Source organism: Mustela nivalis (genome assembly GCF_964662115.1).
Source record: "Mustela nivalis genome assembly, contig: HAP1_SCAFFOLD_392, whole genome shotgun sequence".
In the NCBI taxonomy this organism is placed as follows: Eukaryota; Metazoa; Chordata; class Mammalia; order Carnivora; family Mustelidae; genus Mustela; species Mustela nivalis.
Genome location: NW_028136259.1, coordinates 534,213 through 549,869, shown reverse-complemented (window position 1 = coordinate 549,869; position 15,657 = coordinate 534,213). Strand labels below are relative to the sequence as shown.

The following is a 15,657-nucleotide window of genomic DNA, read 5'->3' as shown; positions in this document are numbered from 1 at the left end:
ATGCAGATGCTTAACCAAGTGCCAAGTGAGCCACCTAGGTGTCCCAACATCACCTCCCCCCACCCCGCCCAACTAGTTACTTGGGTCCTGAGATGCTCAGTTTAGTAGAAAATCCTATCCTTTCCCTTGACGGTTATCTCCTTTCCCCTTTGAATTTTCCAAGAACCTAAGGAGTTCCCTAAGACCAAAGAGACGATCCTCTTTCTCAAGTCATTTGGAAGGAAAAAAGGACATTCTTATCATTCCCTTGTTTTATTTGATTCTATTGCTGCAATATTGCTGTGTGGTGCCTTGGTGACTGAGTTGGTCAAGCGACTGTCTTTGGCTCATGTCATGATCCTGAGGTCCCAGGATTGAGTCCTGCAGGTGGGTTCACTGCTCAGAGGGGAGTCTGCTTCTCCTTCTGACGCCCCCCTCTCTCATGTTCTCTCTCTCCCTCTCTCATTCTCTCTCTCAAATAAATAAATAAATAAATAAATATCTTTAAAAGAGATAGAAAGTAAAAAAAGAATTAATTTTTTGAAAGAGAGAGAGAGCAAGAGCATGAGCATGAGCAGAGGGAGGGTTTGAGTAGGGAGCCAGACATGGGGCTTAATTCCAGGACCCCAAGATCATGACAGAGCTGAAGGCAGACACTTAAAGGACTGAGCCACCCAGGCACCCCTGCAAATTACTTTTTATACAAACCTATCCTCCAGAAGGCAATTTTTTTCCCTGCAGTCTGGTTATGATTGACCTTTGCTCCCAGGAAGACCTTGCTGATCCGCATTCTCCAGTCTTCATGGTGACCCACAATGAGACTTCAAAGTTACAACATCTTTTAGTTTATGACATATGCTTATATGCTCAGCTGCTATTCCAAGGCACCAGCACCCTGTTCTGGCCGCCAGGCCCCCTGGCTTTAGCCACACACACCCTTCCCTTCACACTCAAAAGCCTTACATGAAGCCCATATGTTAGTGCAGACCTTCATAATGAAGTACCGCTTGAGGATTTTCCTTGTCTATCCTGCTAGCAGATGATAGTTGGGACCCTTCTAAGCTGTTAAAGAGGTTCAAATAATGCTACAGGAAGAGCCTGGACTTTCCTTTCTCCTTTGTTACTAGGCCTGTATCTCAAGCCTGATTAAAATCCCGCAGAGTGCCTTTTCTTATGAGGTGATGAAAGGCCTCATACTGACCTTCCCAGAGTGGTGGGCATCACCTTTCCCGAGAGGCCATGTTTAGGTATAATATTTCATTAAATCCTCTTAACAACATTGTGAAATAAGGCAGTAAGATGCCTGTTTTATAGAGGAAGACTTGGAGACAGAGAGAAGTGGCTCCTCCAAGAGCAAATAGCTGTGATTATAGTTAGGACCACTGAGTTCAAAACATGTTCCATTATGGCAAGCTAACACTACTAATTGCTAAATTACTACTTCATGACTAGTTCACCTTACTTTAAGTATATAGGGTAATTTAAGTTTTGATATTAGCTCTGATATTATTTCAAATACACTTATGAATTTGATATATTTGGTAAATGTTTTTCATATCAGTATTAAAATAGTAACATTGTTTATCACCCTTCTTATATGTAGCAATCACCAAATAATTGCCAAACATACAGAAGAAAGACTTAAAAACTTTTCGCAAAATAACAATCCAGGTAAGACTTTTCAGAGTGAAGTACTTTTCGTGGTCACATAGATGAAGTCAGAGTAAAAAAGTTTTGATAATGAAAGAATAGTGGGGGAAAAAAAAAAAACAAAACAAAACCGTAAATGTAAATTGTTAAGTTCATTTTCTTGCATTCTTTCTCTTTCTCTCTCCCACCTCTTGATTTTACTTATTTGACACAGAGGAAAAGTGAGAGAACACAGGCAGAGGGACAGGGAGAAGCTTATTTCTCACTGAGCAGGGAGCCCAATGTAGGACTCAATCCCAGGGTCCAGGGATCTTGACCTGAGCTGAAGGCAGATGCTTACCCAACTGAGCCACCCAGGGGCCCTTATTTTTTTTTCCTTTCTTAATATCTTTCTATTATTTTTTAAATTTCTTTTCAGTGTAACATAATTCATTGTGTAAGCACCCCACCCAGTGCTCCATGCAATACGTGTCTTCCATAATACCCACCACCTGGATCCCCCAACCTCCCACCCCCTGCACCTTCAAAACCCTCAGATTGTTTTTCAGATTCCATAGTCTCTCGTGGTACATCTCCCCCTCCAATTTCCCTCAACTCCCTTCTCCTCTCCTTCTCCCCATGCCTTCCATGTTATTTGTTATGCTCCACAAATAAGTGAAACCATATGATAACTGACTCTCTCTGCTTGACCAATTTCACTTGGCATAATCTCTTCTAGTCCCATCCATGTTGCTACAAAAGGTGGGTATTCATCCTTTCTGATGGAGGCATAATACTCCGTAGTGAATATGGACCACATCTTCTTTATCCATTCATCCATTGAAGGGCATCTTGGTTCTTTCCACAGTTTGATGACCGTGGCCATTTCTGCTATGAACGTTGGGGTACAGATGGCCCTGATTTTCACTACATGTGTATCTTTGGGGTAAATACCCAGTAGTGCAATTTCAGGGTCATAGGGAAGCTATATTTTTAATTTCTTAAGGAAACTGCACACTGTTCTGCAAAGTAGCTGCACCAACTTGCACTCCCACCAACAGTGGAAGAAGGTTCCCCTTCCTCCACATGCTCTCCAACACACGTTGTTTCTTATCTTGCTAATTTTGGCCATTCTAACTGGTGTAAGGTGGTATCTCAATGTGGTTTTAATTTAAATCTCCCTGATGGCTAGTGATGATGAACACTTTTTCATGTGTCTGATAGCCATCTGTATGTCTTCATTGGAGAAGTGTCTGTTCATGTCTTCTGCCCAGTTTTTGATATGGTTATCTGTTTTGTGTGTGTTGAGTTTGAGAAGTTCTTTATAGATCCTGGGTACTGTCATTTGCAAATATCTTCTCCCATTCCGTGGGCTGCCTCTCTGTTTTGTTGACTGTTTTCTTTGCTGTGCAGAAGCTTTTGATTTTGATGAGGTCCCAAAATTTCATTTGCACTTTTGTTTCCTTTGCCTTTGGAGACATATCTTTAAAGAAGTTGCTGTGGCCAGTGTTGAAGAGGTTACTGCCTATGTTCTCCTCTAGGATTCTGATGGATTCCTGTCTCATGTTGAGGTCTTCTATCCACTTCGAGGTTATCTTTGTGTATGATGTAAGAGAATGGTTGAGTTTCATTCCTCTACATATAGCTGTCCAATTTTCCCAGCACCATTTATTTTATTTTTTATTTTTTTATTAAGATTTTAATTTATTTATCAGAGAGAGAAAGAGGGAGAGAGAGCAAGCACAGGCAGAGAGAATGGCAGGCAGAGGCAGAGGTAGAAGCAGGCTCCCTGTTGAGCAAGGAGCCCGATGTGGGACTCAATCCCAGGATGCTGGGATCATGACCTGAGCCGAAGGCAGCTGCTTAACCAACTGAGCCACCCAGGCAGCCCTCCCAGCACCATTTATTGAAGAGACTGTCTTTAAGCCAGCATTAACCTGACCCCCAAAGCTGGCAAAGACCCCACCAAAAAGGAGAATTTCAGACCGATATCACTGATGATTATGGGTGCTAAGATTCTCAACAAGATCCTAGCAAATAGGATCCAACAGCACATTAAAAAGATTATCCACCAGATTGTTTTTCAGATTCCATATTCTCTCATGGATCACCTCCCCTTCCAATTTCCCCCAACTCCCTTCTCCTCTCTATCTCCCCATGTCCTCCATGCTATTTGTTATGCTCTACAAATAAGCTCTGCTTGACTTATTTCACTCAGCATAATTTCCAGTCCCGTCCATGTTGCTACAAAAGTTGGGTATTCTTCCTTTCTGATGGAGGCATAATACTCCATAGTGTATATGGACCACATCTTCCTTATCCATTCATCCCTTGAAGGGCATTAGTATCTTTCTTTATAGTCCAGTATTCAGAATTATTTAAGAATTTGAATACTGTCATGAACAATAGGAACAAAGCCATGAGAGAGACCGGACTCCAGGAAATAAACTGAGGGTTATGAAAGGGAGGGGCTTGGGGTATGGGGGAACTGGGTGATGAGTATTAAGGAGGGCACGTGTTGTGGTGACACTCGGTGTTATACGCAGCTAATTAATCATTGAACACTACAACCGAAACTTACGATGTAGTGTATGCTGTCTACTGAACATAATTAAAAAAAAAAAGTACCTCAGTGTGAACAACAACAAAAAAAGAATTTAATTGTAGGCAATTTAAAATATAAGGCATTATTGTCTGAAAAGAAATTCATTATTATAGTCATGACCCCTAAAATCCCTTGTATCTTTGTGTAAATAAGAGAAAGATTTTAAGTAAGTATGTTTCATACTTCCTCTTTAAGCATATTAAAACAAATTGAACTTGTTATGAAAATGGATCTTTTAATTTTTACAAGTGGATTACATTTAGTAAATATTATTACATACTGATTTGTCTCATTAAAAAAGGAGCTATCCTTAAAACTGGGGACTCTACAATATATTCCTGGTACCGTAAAGAAATGACAAAAAATACGAACTGGAAAACTTAGCTAGTATGCAGCAATACCAGTGAGACTGTGTTTTTTTTTTTTTTCTTTAAAGGTAACTGTCTATGGTACAGAAATCAGAAAAGAAACGCCTTGAGGAGCATAGGTTGTTTTACATATTGTTGTACCAACAAGATCTCACCTTTAACAACTATTTAGTAATTTCTCATTAGTAAAAGAGAATGAGATATGTTGACTTTATTAGAACAATGTTTTCTTCTGTTTGTTGCATAATTGTCATAATAGTGTAATTTTTTAAAAAGATTTTATTTATTTATTTGACAGAGAGAAATCACAGGTAGGCAGAGAGGCAGGCAGAGAGAGGAAGGGAAACAGGCTCCTTGCTGAGCAGAGAGCCCAATGCAGGGCTCAATCCCAGGACCCTGGGATCATGACCCGAGCCAAAGGCAGAGGCTTTAACCCACTGAGCCACCGAGGCGCCCCAGGATAGTGTAATTTTGTTAGAACAAGATACTCTGTTGCCATTAGTAAAGAGATTATCATAATAAAAATTCAAATGGGGAAACTGAGGCTCAACAGATTATAATCAAAGCACAAAAATGGTTCACAATAACAAAAATGCTACCATTGCTTCCTAGATGTGGCACCTAGTGCATTGTACAATCTGAAATGTATGAAGAAACATTTAATTTAGTAGACTTTTATCAAAGAAAACTGTAGGTTGGTTTGGTTTTGCAATTTACTCATTTTCATTTGTTCACTTAGCAAATAAATATCAAGTGTCTTTTAGCTACTGTTACTCTGATGTAGAATATAAACATTCAAAAAACACAATCCTTGCCCTCCAGAAGTTTGTTATTATCATTGTCATTTTTATTATTTACTCTATTTTCACTATTTTATTTTTATTATTTAGTTTATTCCATGCTTAGTATGTGCCAGAGTCCCCTAATGTTTATAATTCTCATTGTTATGTTTTTATTGGTATTTAATATGTAAGTCGATAGTATGCAGACTGAGTAGTAAGTTTGCCAGGTAAATAAGCAGAAAAACCATGTTTGGCAGGAGGAACGTCCATCAAGATTACATGTTTTGCAGAGGGAACAGCAGTGCGGATGCTCAGATGTATGAATGAACTTCGAAGCACTTAGGAGCAGTTCAGTTTTGCTGGTGCAGAAAATGTGCTATGGGAATGGTTGGAATGAGTGAATACTTAGCTAAGGCAAGCTAATGAAAGTTTTTCAGTACCATGGAAAGGTGTAGATCTTACCCTTTAGACCTTGGGAAATTTATCAGATCTAATGCTTTTAGCTGCAAATAACAGGTGACTTATAATAGTGACTAAAATGGGCCCACCTGGGTGGCTTATTCATTATGCATTGACTCTTAGTTTCAGCTCAGGTCACAGTCTCATGGGTCATGAGATCAAGCCCAACATCCCACAGGGCTCTGTGCTCAGCATGGAGTCTGCTTGATGATTCTCTTCCTCTGCCATTCTCCGATTCGTGCACTCTCTCTAGTAAGCGTTCACTCTCTCTCAAATAAATAAATCTAAAAAAAGCAAACCAAACAAAACAGTGACTAAAACAGTAGGAACCAGAATCGTTTTGATGGATCAGTGATGACTCCAGGATCCCAGTTGTCTCTTTTTAGCTGTGAGGTTGGCAATATTTTCTATGCCCTTTCCTGATTGGCTAATTAGCAACAGTTAGAGGCATATTCTCACATGACAATATCCATTGACTGGAAGGACTGTTTTTCTTTATATGTTTCTTTTCTTTTTTTAAAATATTTTGTTTATTTATTTGACACAGAGAGACAGACAGAGAGGGAATACAAGCAGGGGGAAGCGGCAGAGGGAGAAGCAGGCCTCTTGCTGAGCAGAGAGCCTGATGTGGGGCTGGATCCCAGGACCCTCGAATCATGACCCGAGCCGAAGGCTGACGCTTAACAACTGAGCCACCCAGGCACCCCTATATGTTTCTTTTAAATAGGAAGAAAACTCAGAGGCTTGCAGCAATTTTCCTCTAACATCTCATAAGCTTGGTTATATCACATGCTTATTCCTAAACCAGCCACTGGTAAACCAAGTACTGTGATTAGCTTAGAATAATCCTTTTTCCTTTTGAAGCTGGGGTAAGGGCACCTTCTTTGTGTTTGGGACAATAAATATCCAAATAAAGTTGTGGTTTTCCAGCAAGAATGAAGACTATGGCACGGTTATTGGGGAGGGAGCCAGCAGTACTTGATGCAGAGACTCACTGGAGAATGTGAAGCAGAAGGGTAACAAGATTAGATTTGAATTAGGGCCTTCTGGTTGTGGCACAAAATAGTGATCACCAAGCTTTTTCTCTAAAGGGCCAGACAGTGAATATTTTAGGCCCTGTGGTTTTTCAACTACAAATACCACTATAGTGTGAAAGCAGCTGTAGCAATATGTAGGTGAATAGCAAGAGCCAACCATCTGGTTCTGTAAATAAAGTTTTATGGGGGCACAGGCATGTTACTGGTCTGACTTGGCCTGTGGCCATAGTTTGGTCACCCCTCATGTGGAGGATAGATTGGAAAAAAAACACATAAAGATACTGGAAGATAAAGGACGCTTATATTTCCTTAGTCTAGTATCAGTCCATTATGAAATGTTCACTCCTCTATACTGAAAAAGTCAGGAGGCTCAATTCATTTAATTTACAATGTTGTTCTTTTTCTAGGTCTTATCTTTCTGACTTTTTAAAAATTTAAAACTTTTCAAAAGATTTTATTTATTTGAGAGAGAGCAGAAGTGGGGCAGAGGGGCAGAAGGAGAGGGAGAAGCAGACTCCCCATTGAGCAGGGAGCCTGGTATGGGGCTTGATCCCAGGACCCTGAGACAATGACTTGAGGTAAAGGCAGATGCTTAGCTGAGTCACCTAGGTGCCCCCTTTCTCATTTGTTTTGCTTAAAAACTTTTTATTCATTTAAGAAATAACATTAGTTGGTGGATTTTTTTTTTTTTCTTCTGGAAGTCATCAGTTAGGAGCTCATGTTTGTGTAGGGCAGTGGCAGGGGAAATATAAAGCAATGAGAGAAAAGAAGTATAGTTAATACAGTTTCTTGATTATTGAATGTAGAAAGAGGAGAGAGGGGAATGCCTGGGTGGCTCAGTCATTAAGTAGCCGCCTTCAGCTCAGGTCATGATCCCAAGGTCCTGGGATAAAACCCCACATTGGGGTCCCTGCTCCATGGGAAGCCTGCTTCTCACTCTCCCACTCCCCCTGCTTGTGTTCCCTCTCTCTCTGTGTCTCTCTGTCAAATAAATAAATAAAATCTTTTAAAAAAGGGGAGGGGGAAGAAGAAATCTTAGAAGAGTCATACATTTCCAGGTTGTGCACTAACATTTAAACTGGCCATGAAGAATGAGTAGGACTTTATCGGAGTGCATTGGGAATAGGGATGACCAGGTATTTTCTGTATATGTTGAATTTGATGGAATATCCATGTAGTATATTTTTAGTAATTGGATAATTGAATGCTAGGAGTTTCTAGCTGGAGATAGAGCATCAAGTTTGGAGGTGCTTATTTGAAATAAACTGATTAGAATTATTAGGCAAAGTCATAGCTTGGACAAAGATTGAGCTTGTCCATGATGGAAAACATATAGAAATAGACGAAGACCAGTGAACAAAGCCTGGGAATACCAATATATAAAGTGTGGATGGAGGTGTAAGACTTGGTAGAGAAGACTGAGAAGTGGCTGGGGAAAATTAGGATGAGGAATTAGAGGAAATGTTATTGAAAAATTTGAAAAAAAATTTCATGGAGTATTAATTGTATCAAATAAAATCACTAAAAAAAGTTGGATTTAACTTTTAAAAGTTCTTACCAAAAATGGTAAAAGAACCATTTTTGAGTTGTAAGGTCTGTTATTTATGTGACCGGTACATTCTGTGTCCAAATATGGAAAAATAACACATCAAGTAAGGTCTTCCCTAACTTTTTCTAACTGCAGTATCTACCTGGACAGGGTCAAGGGGAAATGGTCTAGCCTGGTGAGTAGAGTGGCCAACATTTTCCCATAATTGTCAAAACCTAGGGGTCAAGTGTGAGGAAAAGTGTTTTCTTTCTTACCTTTTTTGTTTAGAGGTACTTGAGCTTTTCTTTAAGTCCCTGGGACATTCTCCTGGATGAATACTAGGGCCACAATCTGGAAGCAATAGGCAGGAAGTCACTGTCAGGCCCTATCTCTGAAATGGAATCACGATGCAGCTGTATTTTGACAGTTTTAAATTTTGATCAGAAATATTTTACACAGACCAGCAGTTTGGGAGAAACTGACCCTTTCTAAGTATTTTATTGCAGAAAATTAGTATAATATCAAGTTGGAAATATAAGGTGATATGCTGACTATACTAGTTCTCACTTGCCAGGGATTCTGTGTTAGTAAAAAATGTCAGTACTGGACTATTTTTGTTAGTGCTGTCTCTCTCCATCCTCTTTCATTTGCCTTCTTCTGATATCTCTACTTTTACTGCTCATTTTTTAAAATTTATTTTTTATTTATTTTCAGAAAAACAGTATTCATTATTTTTGCACCACACCCAGTGCTCCATGCAATCCGTGCCCTCTATAATACCCACTACCTGGTACCCCAACCTCTACGCCCCCCCACCACTTCAAACCCCTCAGATTGTTTTTTAGAGTCCATAGTCTCTCATTGTTCATCTCCCCTTCCAATTTCCCCCAACTCCCTTCTCCTCTCTAACTCCCCATGTCCTCCATGCTATTTGTTATGCTCCACAAATAAGTGAAACCATATGATAATTGACTCTCTGAGCTTGACTTATTTCACTCAGCATAATCTCTTCCAGTCCCGTCCATGTTGCTACAAAACTTGGGTATTCATCCTTTCTGATGGAGGCATAATACTCCATAGTGTATGTGAACCACATCTTCCTTATCTATTCGTCTGTTGAAGGGCATCTTGGTTCTTTCCACAGTTTGGCGACCGTGGTGGCCATTGCTGCTGTAAACATTGGGGTATAGATGTCTCTTCTTTTCACGACATCTGTATCTTTGGGATAAATACCCAGTAGTGCAATTGCAGGGTCATAGGGAAGTTCTATTTTTAATTTCTTGAGGAATCTCCACACTGTTCTCCAAAGAGCCTGAACCAACTTGCATTCCCACCAACAGTGGAAGAGGGTTCCCCTTTCTCCACATCCCCTCCAACACATGTTGTTTCCTGTCTTGTTAATTTTGGCCATTCTAACTGGTGTAAGGTGATATCTCAATGTGGTTTTAATTTGAATCTCCCTGATGACTAGTGATGATGAGCATTTTTTCATGTATCTGATAGCCATTTGTATGTCTTCATTGGAGAAGTCTCTGTTCATATCTTCTGCCCATTTTTTGATATGATTGTCTGTTTTGTGTGTGTTGAGTTTGAGGAGTTCATTATAGATCCTGGATATCAACCTTTTGTCTGTACTGTCATTTGCAAATATCTTCTCCCATTCCATGGGTTGCCTCTTTGTTTTTTTGACTGTTTCCTTTGCTGTGCAGAAGCTTTTGATTTTGATGAAGTCCCAAAGAATTTCATCTGTAAAGAAAGCACTAAGGAAAACTGTCTTGGAATCTATCACTATTGGAACATATTTCTACCATATGTATATTTCCTTCAAAGGTAACAGGCTACCCATCTAAAATGTATTTCATATTTTGTTGTTTCTTATGGTAAACTTCTTTGTACCTGTACCACAGTGACAGAGTTAGTGATGATATTTAGCCAAGATTGAAAGCATTTTCTGGATTATCGGAAATTTTAATGTGACATGCTTTTGTATTTTTTCAGAATTTGGTAAACTGTGGCTTAACAAGAATATGTGGCCAATTAGATTTACAAGTTTTTAATCACCTATGTATATAAGATAACTCACTTTGTTTTCCTCCAAATGAGTTCTGTTGATCTCTAATGATCAAAACCACTATTTTCAGCCTGGAGTGGATAACTCATCCTACATTTTGACTGTAGTATTTCTGAGTTTTTGAGCAGTTTGTCAACAACTGCCTTTAATAGGTGAACTGTTTCTAATTCTATAAGAAATTAAGAAAATGAGTGGAAACAAAAAAACTCTATAACCAATAGTGTGTTATTATACTGTGTATGATAGTTATATATTTTTCTATAATTATCCCAGTTACCTTATCGATTCATAACTACAATAGAAGTGAATTAAGCCTTATTTAGTTGCAGGAAATTTATGTGACCTTTTAGTTTTTTTTATAGGAACTTTTATACTGTAGGACATATTGGTAATCATCAGAATTCTCTTTTTTTTTTCCCAATTAAAGTACGATTGTTGCTTGTTTCACATTATTTTCTGACATTATTTCATCTATTCCTTTTATGCCTTTATTCAAATGGATATAGAAATACAGCAGTCTCCCAGGCAAATACTAAGAAAAACAGATTCAAGGAAAGGTGTTCTATGAATTAACCTTCTAACTGTAATCGTGTCTTAAAACATCAACCTTAATCATAAAAATTGCATATAATGCATCGGTATTAGAGGCTCCCAAAATGACAACCAGGTTTGGTTATTCACTGGAGGAACTCGCACATCTTGGCATATTTGTACACATGCCTGTGGTTTATTACAGTGAAATGATACAAAGCAAAATCAGCAGAGAAAAGGTGCCTGGAGTGAAGTCTAGAGGAAGCCAAGTGCAGGCTTCTAAGAATCCTCTGCCTATGGGTGTGCTTAATTCCTCCAGCATCAAATCATGACAACTCGTGTGAGATGTTGTCTGCCAATACAAGAATCTTATAGATACTCAGTGCCTGAAATTTTCTTTGAGTGATAATCATGTAGGCATCTTCTCCCTAGCATATATCAAAATTCTGGTTCCCAGAAGGAAATCAAGTAATAAGTACTTGATAAATCACCTGGTTTGTACCAACACTTAGCAGTCTCAATGGATACCTTTTGTTTTTTTCCTTCACAGTAAATATTATTTTTTACAGCATTTTCAAGTTTATTGCACAATATAGCAGAAAGTACAGAGAGTTTCCATTTACCGCATGTTCCTCTACACACGTAGCCTTCCTTATTGCCAACATCTTCAACCACAGTGGTACATTGTTATATTTATATTAACTTATCTTTATTGTCCACAGTCCATAATTTACATCAGAGTTCATTCTTGGTGTTTTACATTCTATGGGTTTTAACAAATGTGTGATGACATGTATCTATCATGTGGTATCATATAGAATAGTTTCACTGCCTTAAAATTTCTCTGTGCTGTGCCTGTTCCCCTTGATGCAACCCTTAACTCCTAACTTAAAAAGTTTTACTTTTACCAGAATGTCATATAGTTGCAATCATACAGTGGATATCTTCTTGAATTTTTTAAAAATTAAAATTCCGAGGTAATTGAATATAGTGATTCAAGATAATCTTTGTCCTTTGTTATGTTCATCAATGTAGGATTGATGACATATGCCTTACAGACTGAAAAAGTGTGATTTCTACAGACGTTTGTCACATAGTGGGGAATGTTGAGAACAATGACATCATGTCCTGCTACCTAGTCAAATCACTGGTACCATTCTGGTCTAAGAGGTGGATCCAGATAGACTCTCCAGCAATGAAAATAGGTCATCTCAAGAGAACCAGAATCATTAAAATCACTAAAAGCTTTCATACTTACCTTGCAATTGGAAATAAGGCCAGAGAGAGTCTGTTTGCTATGTTTTGCCATGCTGCAAAGTAGAGTGGCTGTAGACCAAACTTTGTGATGAGGTGTTTCACCCCAAACTTAACAGCCCCTGCTGGAGATCTGGAGAAGTTCTGTTGTGTTACAGCGAAATAAGTATAGTGTCTTTTAACTGCGCCTCATAGTGAAAGTCCTGAAGAAACCAGAAGAATCCTGACATTGTCAGTCTATGATGATGATTCTGCTAATGACACCATTTTCTGTCAGTCTCAAGGGTTTGGTTAAAATTATGGTCATTATAAACATCCACTTGTAGGTATCAAATTCTGATAAATAGCATTCTTTTCTTCCATTTGGTAAATGTAGAGGAGAAAGTAAGATTTCTTAGCGAGTTAACTGCCTACCAATAGTATAATTAATATTCACTCCAGTGTGGTTACCAGGTATGGTCCTGAAGAATACTTTTTAACACAACATCAGTCTTAGACTTTGAATATTCTGTATTTCTCTGTTGTTGATTTAAAATGTATTTTGCTTTTTTCTTTACAGCGAATAAGACTTCTGAAGAAGACTTTATAATCAGGTAGGATTTTTGTGGATTTTTTTTTTTTTTTTACAAATTCTGTGTTAAGGGAATGCAGAGAAAAGCATTTGTTGAGAGTTCTACTGTGTGCTAGGCCCTATATTATGTGCTTGACATTTATTACTTATATAGTCATTACAATAGCATCACGAAGTAGATGTGCTGTTACAGCCTATTTTTTTATTAATTAGTAAGCTGTGGTTCAGGAACACTGATTAATTGACCTATGATTCTATAGTTAAAGAGTAGCAGACCCAGGAACCACCACTGCTTCTAACAAGAGCTTGAACACTGTGAATTTTCAGTCTTGGAGGGGGCCATGGTGCCCCCCTGAGGCATAAGAAACTAGTCAGTTACTCACAGTTGAAAATTCTGGCAGCGATGATGACTTTGTTTCCGCAACCACACCTTTGAATAAGAAGCCCAGAACAACACCAAAAGAGTTAATACTAGAAACAAGGAAACCTAAATTGAAGAATCTCCAGAAAGAACATATCCCACTACAAGAGAAAACCCCTAAAAAAGGATGGCTTTAGGTGACGAACTCTACCAGCCAGACTTAGAAGTGGCACTAGCTTTATCAGTGAAGGAACTTCCAGTGGTCACCATTGATATGGGAGAGGCTCAAGATACAAGCACCAAAAAAATGTGGCAGCAGCGAAATTGGGACAATGACTAAGGCTCCCCATCTCTCCGATTGCAGTGTAGCCAGTGATGATTTAGATTTGGATAAGCTTACCGAGGAAGATGATGTGTGCAGTGCTCAAGGGAAAAGAAAAGCAGCATCAAAAGCTGTGGTACAACCGAGGAAGATTCTTTTGGAAGGCAGTGATGGTGGTAGTGCTGACGACTCTGAACCTCTGGTGGAGAGTCTGAGGATGAGTCTGATTTTAGGGAGAGTGAAGATGATGATGCAAACTTCACTCTGGGAGAAAAAAAGTGGAAGAAATTAAAAAGAAAGAAGTGAAGGTAAAATCCCCAGTTGAAAAAAAAAGGAGAAGAAACCTAAATACAAACGTGATACTTTGGAAGTGATTTCAAGAGACTCTGCTCCAGCTGCCCTGAAATCAGAATCTCAGCTTTCACCAAAAAAGGCTTTATCAGTGAAGAGGCCATTTGGAAACCACTACAAATATGCAAACCTTCCAGCTGAAGCTGGAAGCAGAAAACCTAAGTAGATGCCACCAGCGCTGTCTGGAAGCAGCAGCAGCAGCAACAGCAGCAGGAGCCCACTGGCAGGGGTGTCTGTTAAGTCTCCAAATCAGAGTCTCTGCCTTGGCTTGTCCAGATTAGCACAAGTGAAACCTTTGCATCCAAATGCTGCTAGTGGCTGAGTGTGGTAGTCAGCGAAGGTTTGATTAAGAGAAAAAGAGTTTTACAAGTGTGTTTATGTTTGAATTGTGTTTCTATTTAAGGAGGGTATCATACTATAAAGGAATCCTTTAATGTAAAAAAAACAAAAACAAAAACGAGTAGTAGACCCATGATTTGACTGTCAGCCTGGGTGGCTCCCACATCGATTCTTTTGTCACTCAGCAGCACTGGGGTTAAGGTACAGATCCTAGTCAGATCAATTCAGAGAGTCAAATTTAGTTATGTGTTTGCTTATTTAGCATTTTCCTAAGAGACCAGTGGCAACTGGTCTCTTGTTTTTACTGTCAGAGATTTTAGGATGACTCTCATTACCTATGGCCATAGTACATAGCTTTTATATAAGCAAGACCTAATCAGGCAAGTTCTTAGATATAGAGATGTCTGCTCTCCTTGAGATGAATGATTTTCCAGAAGTGATGTATATGTAATTTAGGTGTAGGCCTTGATACATTAATTAATTTTATCATCTCTTTAGAGGATATTTCTAAATGATTCTCTGTTACTGACTTCCCACTCTAGTTTTTCCTTTAGGCTAGTTCCCTTGATCTTGAAGCTTTTTCTTTTTTTGTAGATTTTTTTCCCTTTTCTCTGTTGACTTTTCTATAATCTTTTCTTGTTATTTTTCTTTTTTCTTTCTTCTCTGCTTTTCTTGGCATTTCCTTTATTCCATTTTTTCCCTTTCTGCCAGGTAAGTATTCTCTGTTTTTCTGTAGACAAAATCAAAAGCACATAGAATTTCAGGATTTTAGGACATCTTAGAGATGAACTAATCCAAATACTCTCTGGTACTACAACCTGTGTTTAACATCCTCACCAAGTGATTATTTAAATGGAGAATTTGAAATGCAAAAGAGATTAAAGTAACTTATTTGGATATAAGTGACAGAAATGAGATTTACATTTAGGTTTCCCCTTTTTTTCTCATCTTAATAGGTGAATGTTTTAATAATAGAAAGATGGGGAGTTGGTCTAGTGAACACAGTGAAGGTGCGTAAGGAAGGAATTGGCAGGAGAGGCCAACTTTCAAGAATAACAACACTGGGTTGGATAGGAATAAGAATTTTAGAAAAGATGTCAGACTATTTGGGCATATGATAAGTTAGATAAAGATGGATTACAGAAATGAAGGACACACACACATGGGAAGGAATGAAGGACACAGGATATTGGGAGTTGTTTAGAAAAGCATATTAAAATAGAGGGTTCAAGAAAATCACGAGCAATTTTTTTGATGATTTGTTTAATTGAATGAACTAGCATACTTCAGGTTTTCTTTCTTTCTTTTTTTTTTTTTTTTTGGTTCTCTTATTTATTTATTTATTTTATTTTATTTTTTTTTTAATTTATTTTTTATTTTCAGCATAACAGTGTTCATTATTTTTCACCACACCCAGTGCTCCATGCAATTCGTGCCCTTTATAATACCCACCACCTAGTACCCCAAACT

At 38.5% G+C, this 15,657-nt stretch overlaps 1 protein-coding gene and 1 pseudogene across 2 annotated transcripts in view; both read left to right on the top strand.

Annotated features, from left to right (window-relative positions):
- LOC309857114 (ankyrin repeat domain-containing protein 26-like) overlaps positions 1-15,657 on the top strand; it is a gene marked incomplete at its 3' end in the record, with an annotated part of 93,667 nt that overhangs the window by 13,500 nt on the left and 64,510 nt on the right. Inside the window, exons 7-8 of the mRNA XM_082749981.1 lie at positions 1,583-1,650; positions 12,803-12,836. Coding sequence (XP_082606107.1) covers positions 1,583-1,650; positions 12,803-12,836 — 102 coding nt within the window. The remainder of the gene's footprint in view (positions 1-1,582; positions 1,651-12,802; positions 12,837-15,657) is intronic.
- Positions 12,889-14,170, top strand: LOC309857118 (RAD51-associated protein 1 pseudogene; annotated as a pseudogene). Its single transcript has 2 exons — positions 12,889-12,923; positions 13,142-14,170. The product of its transcript is annotated as an RAD51-associated protein 1 pseudogene (transcript).